The sequence below is a fragment of the Thermobia domestica genome, chromosome 11 (assembly GCF_964235325.1).
Source record: "Thermobia domestica chromosome 11, izTheDome1.hap1.1, whole genome shotgun sequence".
In the NCBI taxonomy this organism is placed as follows: Eukaryota; Metazoa; Arthropoda; class Insecta; order Zygentoma; family Lepismatidae; genus Thermobia; species Thermobia domestica.
Genome location: NC_137464.1, coordinates 229,854,535 through 229,878,591, shown reverse-complemented (window position 1 = coordinate 229,878,591; position 24,057 = coordinate 229,854,535). Strand labels below are relative to the sequence as shown.

The 24,057-nt window shown below is 35.8% G+C and overlaps 1 protein-coding gene across 1 annotated transcript in view; it reads right to left on the bottom strand.

Moving 5' to 3' along the window:
- The window catches only part of LOC145664797 (globin-like), a 303,771-nt gene that overhangs the window by 47,487 nt on the left and 232,227 nt on the right, over positions 1 to 24,057 (bottom strand). The window contains exon 2 of the mRNA XM_081731755.1: positions 19,988 to 20,167. Within this exon, the coding sequence (XP_081587881.1) occupies positions 19,988 to 20,133 (146 nt within the window). The 5' untranslated portion in view covers positions 20,134 to 20,167. The remainder of the gene's footprint in view (positions 1 to 19,987; positions 20,168 to 24,057) is intronic.

The following is a 24,057-nucleotide window of genomic DNA, read 5'->3' as shown; positions in this document are numbered from 1 at the left end:
GCGAGTTTATTTTAAAATTGCAATAATGAATGTGTATAAGTCTTTATCGTTGAGATGAATTGTTTTCGATAAATTTTATTATAATTAGCAATTTTTAAAAAAGGGGGCAGGAATGACTCGTAAACCTTATTCGCCTTCTGTGCAGATGGTATGGTAAAAATCAATACTGGATAATGAAAGTGTAAGTGTAAAGGCTAATATGGAACAGAGAAACAAAAGAGAACTTCTTCAGAAGGGAATTGGGAGGGGAGGGGATGAGAGTACAATGCTGTGACACTTAAAATGCGTCTTGATTTGTATACTTCAACAAACTTTTCTTATTAGATTACGCAATTTCTAGTTTCTTACTCCGATTATTCAAAGTATTCAAATGTTCTCGGAGGGAGTGACCGCCCCTCCCTTTAATCCGTCCGTGGTGTCATTCAGTTTGGCTTTTCGCTACTAATTCAAAGTGCTTTCCGAAACAAGTTGTCTTCTTGTGACAGCAGGGGGTGGAAGAAACAAACAAACCGTGAAAGGAAGAAAGAAGAGGTTTTGGGCTCTTCCAGTCCAGACCATTCTAACCACTGAGAAGTGAGAATCACAACGTGATTTTTCTGGTAAGAGCGTCCTTTTAAAAGCAGCTAACAAGCAAACAGATGGTCAGCCCTCTCCCCTCTGCAGCATACTTTTTATTCTCTGTTGCCAAACTTACTGAAGAATATATTGCAATTAATCTAACGCATGTAACGTAAATTGGAGACCGTGGTTGGATTTATATGGGTCTTGTGTATTTGTATTAAAAATTTCAAGTTATTACCTGCAATACTTTGTTAGAAATTACCATATTAAATTTTACATGTTATCAAATGGAGAGTTAGAAACCTAAGCGGAGATGGTAGGAGATCCCCTTAACGTTATCAGTGAAGCAAAGTAAGTACAGGTATTTTGAAAAAGTATTATGTCCTGGTCTGAAGTATTTTTACGTAATGCAGTACTAATAAATTTCACTTTAAAAAATTATGTTCTTACTTTCAACCATGCTGTATAAAAGATAGATTAGTTGAGTTTTGAGAATCTTTAAAAATGGAGTTTTATGAAAATTTTCTATATATTCAGGCGCCTCTTACAACGGCAATTATTCAGTTTCGTCGTATTTTCTGTTAGCCATTGTGTGAGGCCAGTGCTCGATTTAGGTTTGATGGGGCCCTAAGCTATTGAAAGTAATGGGGCCCTTTATATATATATCTACCTTTCTCTTTCAGCGACAAAATGTCACCGCTTTTGGGGTTTGAATATATGCTGTATGGTAATTTATGGACCTAATAGATATCTAAATACGTTTACACATCAAATGCGTATTTTATCAATTACAACATTTACAACATATTGCAAAATTCTTTAGAAACAAAATACATACTTGTAATGTAGTCTCTGGAAGATTGCTATAACATGAAATAAGAGGTGTCAACATATTACGCAAAACTGCTAATAATTATACAGGGCAAGTCAAAATGATGGGCCCGATTTCAGAAAGTTATTCTGAAGAATCTACTAAACATATGTTATTGTGAGACATGTGTTTCGAAAGGATAACTTGTCAAGTTTGGTTTCCATCCAATGTTTCCATTTTCTACCACTAGGAATCAGCAACGAGCAGTTTAAGAAAATGGCGTTGAATGGAAGGCTGAGGTTTTTCTATATGCTTCATTATCATGTAAACAAATGTGTGATTAATGTATACATGACTTGACTCCATGACTTCTTCATGTGGGATTTTGTAAAGGATCATATTTACGTACAATCACTTCCTAAAACATTGAATGACCTGTGTGCCCGCATCACAGCAGCCATAACTGATATTCACTTCATTATGCTGGAAAAGGTTTAGCAGAACATAAACTATCTGCTTGTGCCGTGTTACGCATGGTGTTCAGATAGAATACTTATGAATATGTCCCCCCCAAAAAATTAACATTTTACCTTTCTTAGCACATGTTACATAATAACATATTTCACACAATAAATATCTGAAATCGGGTCCGTCATTTTGACTTTCTCTGTATACAGTGGCGTAGGAAAGGGGAGGCCGGAGGGGCCGGCCCCCCAAAGAGGTCCGACAATGTACTTTGGTACTTTGATGTTTGTAATTTTATATATATTTTTATGTTTATATCTTTTTTTTGTTTGTAATTTTTCTATACGTACCTATAACAGCACTTGGGCCCCCCCCAAACACACATCGTGGCTACGCTACTGCCTGTATATATCATTATTAACGTGACATTATGTTATAACCTACACTCAATACAATTGTAGTTAATATAATGTATTTATATAATATCAATATCATCATATTAGTCCACACTGTCTATTGGGACAGCAGACTTCTATAGAACCGCAAATAAACACCGATTCCATAAATAGTTGCAAATCGAAAGCAGATTGGTAACGGAACCTCATGCAAAATAATATTGTCTAGCCCACTGCGTTTCCACTTTTCGATTACTTTTGTAGGAGGAGGTCGAAACATTTCTAATTTCAAGTGGTTTCTATTCAGTTGTTGTTGTTTTTTTAAATTTCAAACCGTCCCAGAGATCCAATGTAGATAAATACAGTCTGAATATCACCCAGAGTTAGTAAATATTCGTTGAAGCTCAACTCTACTTTCAACCAATGGTGTGAGTTTTTTCAGGTTAAGTTATTAGCGTAACTCAGGTCTAAATGAGTAGAGTGAAAGCCTAAAAAGGGGTAGACAATAGGGCTATTGATTGATTAATTGATTTACTACTTTGACTACTTTCTTGTCTGTGGGCCAGGTGTGGTCGGACAGGTCATTAGGAGGGTAAAGATTTATTGCCAGACCATTAGGTGGTCAGATTGGTTCCTGGAAAAGTTGACCGTTAGGACTAGTTTCTAGAAAGGTTGAATGACCTGTATCTTTTATTCTTTCGTATTATTTATAATAATACTCGTTGTTAAAATATGCATAGCATACCCATTGTTAAATTTGATTGTGATTATACTAAAAATAAAATTAATCTCGAACCCAGATTATTTATCAGAGTGATTTTCCACTTATTTAATTACATAATATTATTTATAATAATAATCGTCTCTTAATTATTTATTTTCTCGTAATTACTCATCAAACAACCGCTGATTGTGATCTTATTAATTATTTTTTATTGGATCGTATGCTAAAGCATTATCCGTAGAACAGCTATACTGTGATCATATTAATTATTTGTTCTTTCTTATTATTTATAATAATACTCGTTGTTATAAATGGGAGGGAATAAACTTTATTCATGAGGGGCATTTTTAGTTTTTAATTTGAGGCATCGTATGCATAGCATACTCGATGTTAAGAACTTGTGAAAGCTCTTCATACTGGTACATATACACAGCATGGTTTTCGTACGTCTTTTGCTGTCGAACTCAAGAGACGAATTGAACTTTTCGCAGACTTTTTGGAAACCGGTTGGGTTAGATTGAAAGATGGTGTTGTCGGGTAATGACCTTACAGGTGCGTGTTAAAATATGAGCACAAATAAAAAGAAGACTGACGCCGCGTCGGGTAAACACTACAGAATGCCGACAAGATAATAAAAATAAGTTTGGTGCCGCGGTGGGAGAACATAAGACATTGTCGGCGGAGAATACAAAGAAAATAAGGTTTCGGTAAGTGAACATGTTGAAACTTGCCCCTATGGTAATTGGCAATAGAAAAGAAGTTTGGCGCCACGAATGGTGAAAACTTGATTACCTTGCGGGTATGAAAATACTTCAAATACGGACTATAGCGGGAAATATACAACAGACATCATGCATTCCTTTGAGAAAGAGGAACCTTGTAATGTTAACACAAACATTATCTGATGCTGACACAGAAATATACGACTCATCGTCAGATGAAGAATATGATATTGATGCAAAAGAATCACCAGTGCTAACAGTTTCACCAACCCCACCACCATCCCCAGTTGTATTATCAAGAACACGATTTTGGGGTTTAGATTGTTGTTGTAATAGTCAAAAAGTAGATCGTGAATGTATAAAGAAGGCTCTTGAAAAATGGGATTTTAACCATACATTAATATGCGACATATGTAGAGAAAGATCCTATCATGATTTTGCTCATGATTGAATATGTACCCAAACTCATTGGAAACCCGTGCTTGGAGTATTATAGCAAGTCCTAGTGTTCAAGATATTTTACCTGTATGCAAACACACATACTATTGGAATATTAAAAACAGAAAAATTCTATGAAACGTATGCGGAATTATTAAGTGATACAGACCGGAATTATTGCCCGTAATTACTGGATATTTTCATAAGAAAAGACACACGGAAATCGGATATTCCAGATTGAAAACATGGATTCGAATAGTGCTAGTGTTTCATCTGTGTTATGTAGTGGCGAAAACATTACTGTGATTTGTGTATTAAAAACTATAAAAGTATACTTACGTAATAATAATCCAATTGAATGCATGGAATGCAAGTTAAATCTTCCTCATGATTCTACTCGATTGAAACATTTGCAGCGAAGTACTTATCTTTTGATAAAACTCTTAGTGAACTCTTTGAAGTGTTTGAACAAAAACATTGTGAAATCTCATTTATATGGCTTATGCGTAAAACTTGTGATCTTTTAAAAATACAGAATTTATTGGACATTTGTTTGACATACAGAAGTTCCGTTTTTCATTCATCACACCAATGAAATTTCACCATGTGTAAATCATTATATTATTGACATTAACGGTTTTTATTATATTTGATAATGAATTTATCATTCGTGAATTTTGTTTAACTGCATACGATGATACAGTAAATTTCCATTGCTTGGTAAAATCACCAATAGATTATAATTTATTATCACTAGCTTTTCAAAAACAAAGTGACTGGTTAACATTAAATTTACACGGTTTGAAATGGAATAGCAAAAGTGGACATACTGTATCATGCATACCAAACCTTGTATATCAATTATGTTCAAAGAATTCAACCTTTTATTGTAAAGGTTTAAAGAAATCTCTTTGGATTAAATGAATATTTGCATTAGATAATGCCATTGAATTCAGAAACAAAACCTTGTCTTCATTAAATAAATTATGTGGAAAAACATTTAATGAATATTGTTCTTTTTACACATATATTGTAAATAAATCAGGATATGCATATCGTAATGCACAACAGTTGAATTATTGGTGAAAAGATGAAAGATCCACAGCATTAACTAATGCATTATTAAGATTGTAATGTTTTTTCTTAGGAATTGTAAATAAAATGCAGTAATGTAAGTTTTAAAAAGTTTATTGAAACATTTAACAAAAATTGTATATATATGATAAAACAAATTTAAAAATTGTAAATATATAATAAAAAATAAAAATATTCGATTTCTTTTTAAAAAATGTTTACATGTTTATACATGATATCATCATTCTTTTTCAAATTTTTCTTGTTAAACATTTTTAAACACTTTTGAAATGAATGAGTACGAAGAATGTGATGCAAAAAGAATAAAACAAAATATCCGCGCAACACAGAATTATCGTGTTCATATTGGTGATAAATATTTTAGTATTTATATAGGTGATATAGTAAAACATATTTTAGTATTTTTGATAAGTTTTTTATTTCCTTGGGAATGTCCATAGCAACACTTTCAAAGTAATATCCATGTCTTTTCTCATCGATGTACACTGCAACCCAATGTGATCCACTTGAATCAGATGTATCGAGATTAATCACAAGTGCAGCAGGAGGTTTTACCGTAACAGGAAGTCTGTCAATAAGGTAAATCCCAGTAACACTTGCACCACTCACTTTATTACTTAGTAACACTTTTAGCAATTCGTCACTATACATGATAAGGATTATTATTTTTAATCGGTGTCGGTATGTAACTATCATTGTTATTCACGTATAGCACAGTCGTACACTTTTACATATTCATATACAGTAATGTTTCATGAACACTGTACCTATATTGTCCGAAACGATGTTTATTATGTGCACAGTTATGAACGTGAAAACTTAATGAAGTATACTTTGGACAATTTATTTCTTCTAGATTTGTAACATCTTTTTGAAGAATTTCTTGAAGAAAACACTTTCTATTTATTCCGTATGTGTATATGATTGTAGTATTTGAACAATATGTTTGAAGTATTTCCTTAAGATATGAATATTCTACATCGCCTTCGTGCCAGGTAATGCCACATACATTCTCACCTAGGTACTTCCTTGTAGTTATGATCGACTCAGCTAACTTATTTAAAGGAAATGGTGGTCTGAAAATTTAGTTTTGAAGAAAGGGAACCTCAGGATTTACAATGGCTAGCTGTTTTACAATAAATTCATCATTATCGTGATAGGCAGAGAAATGTACAACCCTCATCGTACTCAACTGAATAAATTAGAAGGTGTTATCAGTATAAATATTTCTATCTTTGTCTACTTGTGCTAAGGAATCAAATTGTGCATACACAATACATGTAACCGGTTCAGTTAAAGTTTCTGAAAATGATACTTTCAAATTTACAGGGGAATCACGAACTACATCCCATGTGTTATCTAAAGTTCCTGCTGGAGATAGAATAAAAGCATACAGAGCATATCCATTAGAGAATTCTTCAAGAGTAACAGTATGTGAATAATTTTGATAATACTGTATATACCAGTACCTGATATCAGAGTATAGTAACTTAGAAGGTATAAATCATTATTAAAATCAGGAGTGAGGGGGTTGGGAGGAAATTATTTTGAGCCGACATGTAATTGCAGTTTGTTAAAGTTAAAATTTCGGAACTCAGGGATTAAGATGTGATTTCCCATTGAAGGCTGTGTTCGCAATGAAACCAATAACCAGACCTTTAGGAACATTATCCAAGAAGAGATTATCAATGTTGTAAGACTTTACTAGAGCAGGTATAGTAAAGTCTTGTCTCCAATCTTGTCAGAGGTAACTTGGCCGTTTCCGAAACCATTCGCATATTTAATTGCATAACTTAATCTGCAGCTACATCAATGCGTCGTACATGAAGAATAACTTCCTCAAGTGCAACTTCATAACTTGTATTAAGCAAAAATTATCTTTACTACCGTGTAATTTTACACGTAAACTTTCTTTGCTTGGAACCATACGATCTAAACTTACAATAGCAGTATGAAGAAATCCATACATTTCAAAAGATTTACTATTTTCACCTTATTAGCACATTCTTGAAAACCAGCATTTGTATTACCTAATTTATTAAAATGTTTAGCAGCATCTTTATGCCACTACGCACATGCTGAATGCGTTTCAGAAGCATCATAAGAATAATTTAATAATGTTTCAATGTATGCACGAAGAGGATAAGATCCTGATGAAGAACTAATTAATTAATTTAACGAAATATCAATTTGACTAAATAATAGTAGTAAGAAATTGTTTACTGGGGCAACGGTATCATCTTGAGTTAAAGTTGTACCATCAGCTTCTGTAATGTTAGAACGTACATAAAGATATAGATATGCAGAATTAATCAATTCGCCTGTTTCTCTAGAAATAAATTCAATAGGTCCTTCTAGGGTTAATGCATAAATAGGACGATATTCAGCATTTGTAATTGCTTCAATAGTTGTTTATGTCATTGGTATAGAAAAGAAATAAAATTCATTGGTACAACATTCAGAACTATTTGAATTTGGAGTGCCATTATGAAAAGATGTTTATATGTTCACGTTTTGTTGGTGGTCTAAACTTTACAAATGCAGGAGCCTTCCTCTTGCGTAACCGACTCTTGCCGCTATCAGTTAGCAACTGTCCGACTTTATTAATGGCTTTTGTCTCTAAACTATTACCAGCTTCTTTTACACGCTCACGAACAGATTCTTTAAATGGACGATTTTCTAATACATCACCTGCAACTTGTATACCCATTTGTAATGCCTGACGCTCTATAGCTTTTGCACCTTGTTTAAGAAATGGTAAAGCAAAACTAAATAACCCTTTAAAGAAACTACCTATCCCATGTCCCCCTTTGATATAGCGGTCCTGAAAAATATGGTATTCCACGTCCACGATGATAAGTAACACGTCTTGTTCTCATCTTTATTATTATTTAGCAGATGCAGAAGACCGTTTGAAATGTAGTGTTACGGTCAGTGTCCCAGAACTAAATGGCAAATTTCGCCCTGCATGATATTCTAATGGTACTTCGATTGTGTTAAAACAAAATTTTACAAGTGGCATATAATGAATTTCTTCAAAGGCAATTGTTTGAACTTAGACGTATTTAATGAGAGATTGTTGCTATACATAATAATGGAGCTTTTGTATCACCTTAAAATTGATATTGTATAATATTTGTATAAATAAAAAATTGATGTGGATATCAGATATTTACGTATGGTTGTTCGAATCCACGAGATTCTTAAACAAGATCTGATTTTTCAGAAAAATAATAATTGTAAAGCTAGTGTAGGCGACAATGTAACTGATTCTACACGCTCATCACATTCAACTTGTACAACATTTGGAAAACTAAATCTTATAAAAGTTGATACTTCGTTTAATTCTTCTTGTAAATGATGAATTGATGGATAATGTCCAACAATAATTTTACTTTTCATAGAAACTGCATTTTAAAATTTGTACCATTTTCATCTTCGGTAACATTATTACAAGTTAATGGAATATGTACTTCACTTAATCCTTATTACCTGATGTCCCAGGCACTGCATCTTCACGTGCATTTCCAGATACTGAAGACCCTCGGGTAGTCACTTACACCGAGCACCAATTCTTGCAAGTACATCTCGTCGATCATGTTAAGGTCCTCAGTTGGGCAGAAGAATTCCATCTGGAAGAAATAAAACAGAAACAGCTATTTTCAGTTAACAATTTCACTTTAATATATCACTTTAATAAAAACGAGAGACCAATCAATTATTTTCAAGCTCTAGTTAAATTATAATATGCAAAAAGAAAGCAATCACTTATTTTCAAGCTTCACTTAAATTATAATGTGTACAAAAAGAGAGACCAATCACTTATTTTCAAGTTTGAGTTAAGTAATGATATGTAAAAGAAAGAAAACAGCTTAGTTTATGAAGGGGAATGAGTAAATATTCACTTTATATCTAGTTGTAAACTATTCTTTTTAAAAGAAATAGATATAAAAAATAGTCTCTGTTCATTAACAATGGTTAATAACAAATGATGAACTAATAGAATGTGTATGATTTCTTTCTTTTTAAAAAATCAGTAAGTATAATAAATATATAATATACCCACCTCTGAAACCTTAGTTGATCTTTAACAAAAACACTAAAAATAGAAGAAACGTCTCTACGTCGCAGTTAACGGCTCAAGCGAAAGATGGCTGCCTTTCCTTATTGTTGTTGCTACCACTTAGGGTTCACCAAGACTTCTTTTTCTGTAATACAATTGGGTTCAATGAATATTTTAGCTCCTTATTTCTCTTTTAAAATTTTTATATCTATATATGATTTATTTTAGAAACAACTGGTTAGCAGGCAAGGCGAGGTTCTCTACGATCTTCTACGTACGCTGACGTGAAAGGAAATGATGTCCGCACACGTGAAATCCACACTAGATCAGGTCCTATCATGTATCGCGTCACAGCTACTAACACTGACATCTAGAGGCAGAATTTTGAATTAGTTCTGCGGTTGGCATTCTTTAATGCACACTCATGCGACACAGTGTACCGTATAATTCTATATATTTTAAGGTTTAGTATAGTATTATTTATTTCAATAAATAGTATATTTGTATTACATTCAATCTTAACGTGAGGCACTAGTTAATACTAACAGAAGCAAAACATGTCTTCATTGCTCTAGGTTTCTCTCACCCACAAAATTGAAGCATTTTCAATAACCCCATAAATATATGTGTATGCTCTGGTACTCTTAACATTAACTTAAAGTATTAACGATCAATATAAGTATGAGTAAACTTAACATGAAGTTGAACTATTGATGTGAATAGAAGCATAACCCCCATTTTGCAGCAAAGCAAAAACTATTTAGTTGGGGAACCCTACTAGCATCAAACGCGGGCATAACCCCCTCTCTCAGTATTGCAGTAAACGTTTAGTTTGGAATCCTATCACCAAAAAAGATGGAGTGAATGGTCTTTCAGTAAAGCAAAACTATTTAGTTGGGGGATCCTACTAGCATCAAACGCGGCCAAAACCCCTTCTCTTTCTCAGCCAGGCAAGAAGTGTTCGCTTTGGAAATGTTTAATAGCAAAATACGAACCGATATTTCTTACGTCTTGGAAAACAATTCAGGCTTCAATTCCTTTCGCAAAACTTGCAATGGCAATACTGTTTCCCCGCAAATGCAAAAGGAACCTGCGAACTTTCATAATCAAAAAATAAACTAGCGTATTTCTTTCTTTTTGAGTCTAACTGTAGAAAAGTCCCACAAATTTAAGGAATCCCTGCACATCCACGTTGAAATAGCAAACGCAATTTCTGCGATGAAATCTGTCAGGAAAACTCCCCGCCAGAAGCTGAAACCGCTTTCTTTATTTGTTACTTCCCATCCACGTAGAAAATAGCAAACGCAATTTCTGTGACGATCAAATCTAACTCATGAATCTGCCGCCACAAGTGTAAGATCTTTCTTTGTCTCTTTCCCCTCATATCTATTTCTAATTGCTTATCTTATTATATCTACATTTTTTCAGTCGGTATAGGAATACTTTGCGAACACTTTTTAGTAGGATCACAATTACAAATTGCTCATTGAGTAATTACGAGAAAAAAGCGAATTAAATAGTTATCAATCAGAGTAACAATGTTACAAAACAAAACAATTAAAAATAAAAAATGAAAAAAGTTTATCGAAAGCGCTCGGTTTTGAACATGCTACTTTGAGTGCAGAAGTTCGACACGATAGCCACTAGACCACGAAATGCACTCAATTAGATACGGACGTCTTTCCCCTTTTCTCCTTATTCATTCCTTCTTGTTCATTTTCCATGTATAAAGTACTCATTATCCGGAAACACTTCCCAATATGATCACAGATTCTCGACAAATAGATCAGACAATGTTATAATATAGTATGTACATTATATTTAAACAACATAGAATCAACAAACAATCAAAAATATTGGTGAGTACGCAATTCTGTTTAATCCAACTTTCAGGATTACGTAAAAGCATACAGTCATAAAGATCAGAAGAAATTGCACAGTTAGTTTCAGCACTAAACTATGAACTATGAGCGGTAATAAATAATTTTTCTTTCTTCAATGGCGGCTCTAAAGGACCTCGCCAAGCACTTCTAAAAAAGCCTGACACCTTAGATAACTAGTTGCATATTTCCGTGTAAATAAGACGGTAAGTTGTTCAAGAAAGTAACCGTTCCCCTTTGCCTTTGTTTCAGATGTAGATAAACATACATAAAAATGTGTACACCAATAATAATACTAATACTTATACTACTACTACTACTACTACTACTACTACTACTACTAATAATAATAATAATAATAATAATAATAATAATAAAATTTGCTAATCATATAATGTATCTCGTGCTATACTTCTTTCTTAGTTAAGTTGTCCACAAAACGAAGAAAACACACACTTCGAACAATAGAGTTTTGGATTGCCTATGAGACGTGACAAACACATACTCTTCAAACAATTCATTTTTCCCGTTACATTATTTAGTCAGTCAGAAAGTTATAGTATCTCAATATATTATTTCAATTCATGAACAAATAAAATATTTACAAAATTCGGGGGTGCCGCATGCCCGTAAGCACCCTCAACCAATAATTTCAAACGGCAAATATCTCTCGTTCGTGGTGCCACGATGGCTCAGTGATACTCTAAATTGTGGGGGTGCGGTGGCTCAGAGGTAGGGCGTTTACCTCCGGTGCTGGGACTTCTTGGTTTCATCCTTGTTCAAATAAGTTTGTGGTGGACAAACACAATGTGTGGGGATTTCCTATGGGTTCCTCCGTTTCCTCTCATTACAAATATATCAAAACAATAATAATAATAATAATAATTATGTAAAAAACTTATTTGGATTTCATGTCACTTGAAGAACACAGACAAGAAGCAGAAGAGAAACACGTTAAAAAACACAACCACGAAAGGTTACTACTCCGTGACAGTAAAGTAAATTTTACAAAAATGTAGGTGCATTCAATTTATATAGTACATTTGTTTATTAAGGTAATAGGGGTGGGATATAGCGTACATGGAGTTTCATCTTTTATTTACCTTTGTAAAGCCGCTTAGGTAGTTTCACAGAGAGTTCGCCAGAATACCTATGGAGCTAGAAGGTTATTAAATGTAATTTTTTTCTAAAAATAATCCCTTATCAGACAATTTCACACTGTGCGTAACAACTCTAGTCGCGACAAATTTATTTCATAGCGTCGAATGTGTCTGTCGTTGCGAGCTAGGCTCTCAAGACGAGACATTTTGACGGGTTTAATGATACATGTCACCCCACGAAAGATTCAAGATGAAATATGCAAAGGGTAGCGAAAAATTCATTTACCGCTTGTTTCCTCAAAAAAGGAACATTATTGAGGCGGGGTGTTAGTTGCAATTTTCTTTAGACCGGTATACAACAGTGGTTTCATACTAATTTAAATTTATTGACCCATACATTTGAACGAAGGAATATGAAAGGCGATGTCAGTTTTTATATTAATTTAAACTTATTGTTGGGGACCAAAGCATCTTGTATTCTTGCCGAAAAAAGAAAAAAGCAACCCTTTTTGTCTCTCAATACATCAAGACCAATAAACGCAGGAGCCAGGTAGATCCATTCAACATGGGATAATGCTGTTCCACATACATTTTAATGACCGCCAATTGGTCGCCTGAGAGCTAGGTGTTAAGAGGCCAAGCACTGGCATTGGGGGACACTAAAACTTCAACTAAAACAGACTTGTTCGAGACATATGGGGTGAGAGGGGGAACTTCAACTCGCAGAAAAAGTTGTCAGCAGACAGAAAGATAGTCAATCAGTGGAAAGAAGAAAGAGAGTGGGGGAATCATCTGAACACAAAAAGTAAACCAGGGCGTGGTGGCTCAGTGGTAGAGCATTTATCTCCGGTGGTTGGGGTCCCTGGTTCGATCCCAGCTCACGCCGTGTGGACTTTGTGGTGAACAAACACCGTGCTCGTGGGTTTTATCGGGGTTCTCCCGTTTCCTCCCACTTTCTTCATTCCACCATTTCACTCATCTCTTATCATCACCGTCTCCTATAGCGTAATCGGCATAAGCATGGAACGTAAAACTTAAAGATTTCATTCCATTTTTCAAGAGGTAAACGTTGTCATTCATCGCGGGGAAAGGAGAGAAGGTGTCTCTGACTACCTGTCCGGATAATTACAAGTAAAGAGTTGTCCCCCAATCAGAAAGGTGGTCAATCAGTGGAAAAGAGAGAAGTGGTCTTTACCTGTTTTCTCACAACTAAAGAAACTGATTGGCAACTGGCTACGTGACCATGTTCATAGTTCAAACAGAACACCTCAGTATCAGGTGATGGTGACGCTTGGATAAACTACACATGCGTTACCAATCAGATAGGATACATGGTTTCTACGATCAGAGGACTTACGACAAGGAACTCTGTCAGTTGAGAGATAGGGCTAGAAGGAAGATGGAGGAGCACCGTATCAATGTGTTCTCATCGCAACGAAAAATAAATAAAAAATAAATTTCATCATCATCATCATCATAGTATTCTGCGTTTATTGGCAGGTCACTTGCCGCAGCTGAGAAGCTTCTATGCTCCACGGTCCTCCGCTAACCTCTTCTCTTTGCGTATGATCTTTCCGTTTTAATATAATCCATTAATTGTAGTCTCCTTCGGCCCCTCCCTCTCTTTCCCGCCACCATACCCTCTAGGACGCCCCTCATGATACAATCTCTTCTTAGGTAATGTCCCAACCAGTTTCTCTTCCTCTTCCTAACAATATATAAAAGTGTTCTTTTCTCACCCACCATCTCTAACACTCTCTCATTCGTTTTCCGCTCGACCCAACTAATTCTTTCCATTCTTCTCCACACCCACATTTCGAAGGCTTCCAGTCGATTTTCGTCACCTTTACGTAATGTTCACGTTTCCGCCCCATACAGTACAACACTCCACACGAAGCATTTTATGAGTCTTTTTCTCAACTCAAAAATAAATCAATAACTATTAATTCCTTCTTCCCTTTCCTACACATCTTATTCCTGTTCAAACATTTTTAATATTTTCAGAACAAATTTATCATATCTTCATTCGAGTTTCATAGGAACTTTTCAAAGTTCTCACTCAATGAGTGTTTTGTTAAGAGAAATTATTTAACAGAGAGCTTATGCAAGAATTTTTAAGAACGAGTAATCTACCTATTACGAGCTTTTTCGTAGGATCACAATTTAAAAAATGTGCATCCATTAAATTAAGGGGAAAAGCTTGTGCGAGCTAGGGATCGCGTTTCAAGGCTTATGGCGGAGTTTTAATGATTTGAGACACATTTTAATTTTAATTGGATCATAATGTTTAAAATTTCGATTAAAGAAATGTGTAGGATCATGTTTCAAACAGCAACGAGGTCATTCAACCTTCAAGGAACCCTTCTATCGCCCGGGTAATAAATTCTCCCCCTCCTAGGGACTTGCGCAGGGATACCGGCCCCATAGACAAGGATGTGGTGACCCCAATAAATCAATTAATCAAACAATAGCTCTATTGTCTGCCACTTTACGCTTCCACTGTAATTAAATGGAATGCAACCCCCGGAGATTACACAAGATGTAGTACGAGACAAATTCGATGAAAATATCGTTGAAAAACGCTAAAATGACTATAAACACTGTTAGACTAAAATGATTATAAAACCTATAAATATTATATGAAGTTTCTTTTTACTGTGACGTGAAAAAATTTATATACTTTACGTTGCTATATAGTAATTAGTGCCGATAGGGTTACCACATTCAGACTGCTGTACATTAACTTACTTAAAACAAATTCACTTGTGCAGTTCTGAAAACAACAATACATAACAAAATACAATGGGCTGTTAATATATAAAAACGAACGATTCAGATGCCTAAAGCAGGGGTGGATCCAGGATGGACTTCTGGGGTGGCGGTTGGTTGTAATACTGCTACATTGAGCTACTTTTAAGAGCTCCAAACTCTGGGATGGGTTTTATTTATATACGTATAAAATAGGAAAGTTTCCTCTTCTGGGGGGTCGCCCCGATCGCCCCCCTGGATCCGCCTTGGCCTAAAACGAATTCATGGTCCTTTTCTTTAGTGAGCCATTATTGACACTATAAATCACTATGTAACTGAGTGGCAAGGGTAGTAACTCTGAATGTTGTGAAAATACTTCTTGACACTTCTAATACGTACAGCGCTATATCTATAATTTCGCGATATAAAAAGTATAAGCGGCTTAGGGCCATATGCATAGTCGACCACGTAAGGGTCCCCTAGACGAACCGTACCTGTGGGCTTCCTCAACCTTCCCCTTGACTGTGCAATGCATAAAGCTTCCAAAGTGATCCCTCAGGTACGGTTAACACTGAGAGCTGATTGGTCTAGTACACCTCGAGCGAGGCTAAAATTTTGTCAAAAAAAAAGTTGAAGGTAGAACTCCGAAACTCAATTCTACTATGATAAAGAATTAACATCGAAGCAGCAACTGCATGGATACAACGTATGCTATATCAAAAAAAATGAAATAAATGTTCTGAACTTTGTTCTTGCCAAGGCGGAAAAATAATAGTGTAGATTAGGAATACAGTTCTTTTTTTTTTTTTTTTAATTTTCATATAAAGTCTGTTAACTTGAAAATAGTTATAAAGTGATATGGCTTAAGTTTAGAGTTGCCCCTCAGTCTGAAGGTGCCCTTGGACTTTGCAACGTACAAAAAACAGTGCTCAAAGTATTAAAAATTTTTACATTTCACTTGATTTCAGTACTCCGTGGCTTTACAAAAATTTAAAAGGTTTTCTTCATTATTCTTGCGCATCCGTTACACCTGTTCGCAATATTCGCCATATTTTACAAGCACCATGCTGCTGAAACCTTCCGCGAATGCTCCCGCATCCGGCAAATAGTACTAACTTCCACATATCTTTTCTCGTATTAAACATAACTATCCTGCCGAACTTACATTCGTAAACATCAAATTATCATTTCTTACCTCATTTCTCTTGTAAATTTTCCTGATTTTTATAAAAAGCGGAGGGGTAACTCTAAACTTAACCCAGTGATATAGAAAAGCGGAAAAATATCGGTGTAGATTAGCAATACATTTCTTTTTTAATTTTCAGGTAAAGTCTGTTAACTCGCAAAAAGAAATATGGATATGTAGCTAGAAAACGTGTGAGGCTGTAGCTTTACAATAGAGATCCCACTAGAAATAAATTACATATACAATGTAATTTTTTTTTGGACAAAATCAGCCCATAGTATTTTTGTGAATGTATTTTCTAAACAATTTGCCAGTAAAAGTTAACCTTAGGAGGGCATAACAGTTATGTCTATAAATACAGTATTTTTTGGGGATATTCCATGCAAATAGCGTAAAACTTCTTATCTACTTATTCCTAGAGTGTTATCATCTAATTGCGTACAATTGTATAAGACATACATACATATAGTCAGGGACGTACACAGGGGGTGGGTCCTGGGGGTCCGGACCCCCCGAAAAAATCGATTTTTGTGTAAATTTAGCCTAATTTTAGGGGCAATTTTAGGAATTTTAATATAAAATACCCTCATATTGAATTTGGACCCCCCCGAAATAAATTCCTGCGTACGCTACTGCATATAGTGAAAGCCAGACGTCTCAAAACCACGCACCAAACTTTGCAAGCTGCTTATTACAAGCAATTTTTACGTCTACTACGGTTTAATGCCAAGGTGAAGCTGGAGAGCTACAGTCGAGGTCCGTCCGTAGGGAACGGGCGAGTTTGCGATGGTGTGTAAACGAATTAGGGGTTCACTCGAGCAGACACTTTTACGAAATAGAAAATTTATAGGTAAAATACGATGTGAAACCCTACATTTTTCGTGAAGGAATGAAAGAGTAAATATAAATAATTACCAACAATGGCAGCATATTGAAATGATTTAAGTGATAATGAAAGTATTGTATGTGTAAGTGTGCTATTCCACTATCCTCGTATATACGTATACCCCCATCGCTGACGCGCCTGCTCCCTATGGACGCACCCGCTCACTATTACTCGGAGTCGCCTGATGCGCTCCTACCATAACTCAGTTAGGTAGCATTCGTGCTTTTAGCCACATAGCACAAATTGATTCGTATCTTATGTATTGTAGTTTTTATGTTATACGCCCACACTGTATTTATACTGAGCCCTCCTGAAGTTAATCTGCAAGTAGTAATGGAGCTCTTCATATAGACATACTTTGCTAAAAGAAATACAAAGCTCTAACCTAACCTGAAAATGTAAGAAATGTGTCAAAATTTGATAGAACTGTTTAATCGAATAATGATCAAATTAGTATAAAAAATATGCATCTATCTGTAGTAGGTGGTCACTAGAACCTAGTTTTCCATTATAATTGCATAATTATGAGCCATACTTCTTAACACTGTTTCCATAATCACATGTATATGTGAACTGATGCATACTTTGAGGAATTACAGCGCAAAACAGGAGGTCGATGATTTCCACTTGTCTTTCCTTATACGCATATCACCAACACTAATGTGCCTGCTTCCGCGGACAAAATCATGCGTGCTCCCTCAAATTGTGCCCAGCTTGGAATCGGAATAAATGCAAACTTATCCTGTGTTGGGCATGGTTTTTCGCACTTATTTATTTATAATATATAAGTTTGCAAGCATATTATAAATGTGTACGCAGCTGGTGGTCAGGTAAGAAACCAAGAATGCAGAAGACGTTAGATCATTAGTGAAAAAAAAAAGGGAAGTTAGCGCTCCTCAAGTTTACCTATGCTAACAGAAATGTAGGAAAACACCAACAGGGAGAAGGATGTAAAACATATTAGAAAAACATTTTCACGATGAAATATGTGTAACTATTGAGTCAATTTTTCCCATCAGTGATGATTCCTTTTTTTTTTTTTTTTTTTTGTGGCGATTTCAATATACTGCGGATGAAATGTATTAGTAACGAAAATACTGAGAATTCACATTGAGCACGATAGGCTATGTGGTCCTGAGGGAATGTCATGGTTCTCGGGGAGAAATTTCTCCCTCCCCCCCCCCCCCGGCCGATCCTTGAAATCACCACTGGACCCCTAGAATCAATTCTGAAGCTCTTCTACAATCTAATCTAAAATCTACTTCAGTACTAATACTGTAACAACAAGTATCTCTCGCTTATTTTATTTCAGGTAGAAGTTGTTAGTCCATTCTATGACCTTGTATTCAATATTTGTACGAGCGAAAGCAAAGTATCCTGTAATCTTCTTTCAGGAATTGATATATATTTTTAAATTGGTTGCCATCAATATGTCATTTATTATCGCTTAATCAGCTCAACGAATTCGGTAAACTCATTAACATACTCAAATATTTTGTCAGCACGGAGCATATGCATTTTATACAACAACAGAAACTGCTACGGGCTAGCAAAGGGTGCGTTGAAGCACCCCTAGCCATCCTCTTGACTTACGGGAAGGTTGCGGGCTTGTTTGACCCTGCGGGAGAACTCTGCAACGCAAATTATCACGTGTCCCGTACGTAGCCCTTAAGTAACCCGCAGAATAACTATGCATACGGCCCTTAGAGCTGTAATATCTTTATATTGTACTATTATTTCGCTCTTCTTAATGAATCCACTGTTACCAGCCCCGATTTCTTGTATTCCAAAGAGTACGAGAAAGGGGAGAACTAGCGTTCTATCAGCATACAAGTACAAGGTACCATAACACTTATACTGCGGTGAAATCTTATTAAAGTAGCTAAATGTAATGGCTGGGAAACAAGGTCCACATTACAAGCAGAACTCTGAAACAAGATCTCCATTAAAAGAGGGGCTAGGAAACAGGTTCCCAATTACATGCAGGGCTAGGAAAAATGTGTTCCATTACATGAAGGGTAAGGAAATGCGGCTCCATTATTAGCGGCACTGGGTAACGGGACTCTATTATAAGCGAAACTGTAAAACAGGGTCCCCATTAGAAGCTAGGTTTGAAACAGGGACTTCATTACAAGCGGTGCTAGGAACAGGGACTCCATTTCAAGCAGGGCTGAGACACGGGGGCCCTATTATAAGCGAAGCTAGGTAACAGGAGCCCTATTACAAGTAGGGTTAGGAAACAGGGCTCCATTACAAGCGAGGCCCTCATTACTTGCTTCATAAGAGCCTAGTGCATAACAATACAAAATACTGTTGTTGTATGTGCGTTTTATCTTATTTGCTTTCTCTTATTATCTAGAAATTATATTACAGTCTGTTTTTGTCTTTAAAATTTTGGTGGCCCTAAGCTATAGTTTGTTTAGCTTATACGTAAATCGGGCACTGTGTGAGGCTCACATTGAAGTACGAGAATCCGTTAAAAAGTTCATTTTGAAAAAAGTGGTGTTTGTTGAGTTTTCTTAAAACGATCCTCAATTGGTATCAAAAATTTGTTGTCACTGTGTACTTGTGTGCGAAGAAGGAGATGGTAGGCCAGGCATGTGTACAGGTGATATTAAACGAATGAGTGAAGTAGCTCTCCAGGTTTCTCGATATCATCCCCTGCAGTTCTTTGTATGAGGATATATATAAAGAACTTTTTATGGTCCCTCTTTTCCACCTGACATTGTGGAACTTAGGGGAAGAATTGAGCAAGCAACAGTCACAGTTACGGAGGACAGGTTGAGCCACGTTTGGCTGGAATTTGATTATCATGTAGACATTTGACGGAAAACGTACGGTTTTTCAATGTGGGCCCTGGGTTTATGTACGCCCTGTATTTAATTCCACAAATATAAATAACGCAATACTCACTCACAAAATAATCTGTCACCAGAAGTTGAGAGGTTTGCAAACATTTTCCAGGTCTCTTTAATATAACGCTTGTCCTTAATTGTAAGACCTAAAATGTCTTCTTGGACTTTATCATCGGTGTCTTGCTTACCGAAACATGGACCCATTACGCTTGATTTGCATGCCCACTTTTATGTTAATCTGAAATGAAATATAAAAACAGAACATAAGTTAAACTTCCTATGCAATATTATTGAAATTTATTTTCTGGTTTGAAGCTTTTATTATTAATTCTTGTAGGTGGCATAATAAACAGGGACAAAATATACTAATATTACCTTGTTAGGTTGAAAGTAGAGAAATTACATGTGGGAATCTATTTTCTCTCACAAAGTTCAAATTGTTATCTTTATTTTTATTTGCACCAATAAGAATCATAAATCCAAAGCCTGAATTTCACTCTCATTGGTTTCTGCAACATTTCTTTTGTGTCCCTTGATCAGTGTATTTAACAATTGATGACAAAATATCTTTCGCAGAAAAAAGAAAAAGAAAGAAAATTACTCTGTTATACCTTTGACCTTTCCTGATGGTTGTATCCCTGATCTTTCACAAATAATATTATGTTGTTTCTTGCGAGCAGATCGAGTAGGTTATGTAGCAACTACAACTACCACTATTATTCGTTTCTTCGAATTTTCGATCGTAATTAACACTTTCAACATCGTCGAAGTGATCTTCAATTTCACTTAGAATTTCATATATGCTACGCCGAATACAGAATCGCTATCATCTGAGTTCTTTGCTAGTTCGTGCTCAATGTTACTTTCAGATAATCCCGTTTTTGCTTTCAACACAAAGCAAACGCCTGTGATTCCTAATAGGGCGTTTACACTTAGTCGATTTGCATTCGATTCAGTTGAATTGACGTCACTTTCAACTTAATCGACCGTGTAAACGGGACTTCAACTTAATCGCTTGTTGCTCCCGCCAAGTGAACTTTGTGGTGGACAAACACCATGTGCGTGGGTTTTCTCGGGGTTCTCCCGTTTCCTCCCACTTTCTTCATTCCACCGTTTCATTCATTCTTCATCATCGCCGTCTCCTTTAGCCTAACCGGCATAACCGTGGGACGTAAAACTTAAAGATTTCATTTCATTTCATTTAATCGCTTGTTGATCGAAGGCGACTAATCAACTGGCAACTGAATTAAAAGACGTTCTATTTTCTGTGGTTGAAATAATTGAACACATCCATCAATCTGATTCAGCCTAGTTGCTTCAATTTAGTGGCAAATGCAGCGAGTCGATTTAGTCGTGCGACTAAATCGACTAAGTGTAAACGCCCCATAAGTCATTCACTTTTTCCACTGAAGAATAGCGATTATCACTTGTTTCTATAGTAGGGTTTATTTTATACACAAACAATTACATCTTTACGCAACGAAAATGGAAACAGCTTTATGCACATTATACTGTAGTGACAACTTATATCAAGGTGGGGTCCTTTATATCCACTACGAGAACTTTCAAAAATTTTGGGGGTTACTTTTCAAAGAAATAAAATATTGAAAATAACATTTACATTTTTTTATGCAAAACCTGAGTTCTGACACCGTATTAAAAGATATCCATAAAAATCGTTATTTAGAAAAAAGTGAATATTTCTGAGTCTCCCCTTAGTGTATGATAGGTTAACAGCTGAAGCCAGTGGCGTAGCAATAGGGTAGGCAATGCCTACGGGCGCAGGGAGTTTCGATATATTAGGGGGCGACTCAGGTTTTTAATAATAAAAATAAATAGAGCACCAAGTTTTCGCGGTCTTCGTTTCCGAACATGGCAAGAATAAAAATTCCTGCTCACTTCACTCGCAGTTTTTTACATTTGCGTATCAAGTTATTGGCATTACTGTAAACTCGTCGAGGTTAAGGCACTGTATGATTAAGAAATTAATCCTCCAGTTAATACGGTATCAGTCCTATATTACACATACTGAGCTTACTAACTTTAAATAAAATTCCCCTGCGCAACAGACTTCAACAAAAATGGTAGATTCTATGACCTATAAAATCTGGATTAAAACGAGTTTAAAAGTGTTGTTATGATTATGAGGGACAGTACTGTTGCCACGTACAGCAGCTACACAGAACCAAGCACAAGCTCCAAGGGTCGGCAACTGCCCGGTGCGCCCCAAACGAGCCCCCAAAATACATTTTCGAACGTATTTTTTAATATCATTGTAATTAAATGTTAAATATAGGCTAGGACTAGTGGGGGCGGCAAAAATACACTTTAACCGGGAAAATTTTGCTCATGAATTGGACATGTCTGATCTGATAAAAGAATTCACATAAACAAAAGTAAGGAAGAAACACTTCTGATTTTGTATACAATTTGTTCATAAAAAGAAACTGAAAATAGAAAAAATACTTATAAGCGGTTTCACAAAGTTTTCTTGCAGTGTGTCCGTAAAATCGCTCAACCCAAAGTTTGATTGCGTATATCTTTTGATCTGAAAATGATGAAGACTTGAGACTTGAAGCATATATGTAAGCATGTTCTATATAGATATTTTCCAGACTATGACCAATGCTGGAACTTGTAACGCTTTTGTGTAGTAACGAAATAAATTGCCGTAAGTGTAAAACAAAAAATGTCCAAAATGAAGAAAATCAATATTCAGTTGCAGAAAACTGATTTCCTACTGGTTAATTCCTGTGTATATGTACAGTATACATCAACATTTATCCATTGGTGTGAAAATGTGACAAGGTTGATACAGTGTTGCCATATGAAAAGACTATTTACTGCAAGTCCGTAAAATGGGTGTTTTTGACAGAAACGCGGCCCCTAGCAACACTGTTGTCGTAAAATTACTGTAACAGATGTATTTTAGGTTTATTAATGATAAGCAGTGAGAATTTGCACATAATTGATAAAATGAACTTTTATTCAAAAATTTGCGATATCGCGATTTTACGGACACACTGTATTTATTTTATAGTTATGTAAAATCGTAACATACTATATAGATATATTCATGTAAAATCCTTTTGGTAGTGCTGGTTGATACAAGTGCAAAAAAGTCCGAATTTACATGAGTATATTTTTAATGGACACCCCGTCCAGTTTACTTTTAAAAGACATACCATAACGATATAAAAAGAAAAACTGTCAATAACGTCCCATTGATAATTTTCGGTTTATGGCCGTTTCCGCGCGTACGCATAAGCTATAGATGGTCATGCATGGGGCCTATTCGATGGGTGAGAGGGGCGCCACTAGGGATTTTGCCTACGAGCGCCAAAGACTATTGTTACGCCACTGGCTGAAGCCCAGACTAACATGTTACTGTTACGATCAATTATACTGATAGTATAAATCCACATGATAAAGAGTGGATAATTTAATGGAATAGCATGAGATAACGAAATATCACTGAAGCAAACAATTATATAATACTGTGGTGTCTGATTCGGTGTTGATGATTTATAATCAAGGTTAACCAATGGCTGCTAATATTATCATAATCTGGTCAATCTGGGTTCGATTACAGCGAACCAGACAACCAACTAAATAACTACACTTGACGTATGTTATTAAATAGTTTATTCTTAAGTCTCATAACAATTAAACTAATAATGGCTTAGGGCGTTGCATGGGCAGTGAGGCTACTAGCTACTTTCCTATTTCTTTTACAAAGTCTTAAATTTACAGTTTGAACTCAATTTAAAATCAATACCGACATCAATTTTTATTAAATAGGGGTTACATAAGACATATCTTGAAGAGGCCTATATCCATCTTAGAATACCCCGGCAACCTGTTATTTTTCTGTTCTGGAGGTAGCAGTTATCTGAATCACCGCGGTACTCGGCTAAGGGTTTAGGATTGTCAGCGGCTCGAGTGTCTCGGCTCACAGCTCATCTACTATCGAGCCGAACCGAAAAGTGAACCGAGCCAACACCTCACCCAACCGAGCCGGTAAAAGACGATGGCTCACCTGAGCTGAACCGAACTGAGTCGGTGGCTCATCCCAACCGAGCCGGCTTAGGCCATCGGCTCAATTGAGCCAAGCCGATGGCTCATCCC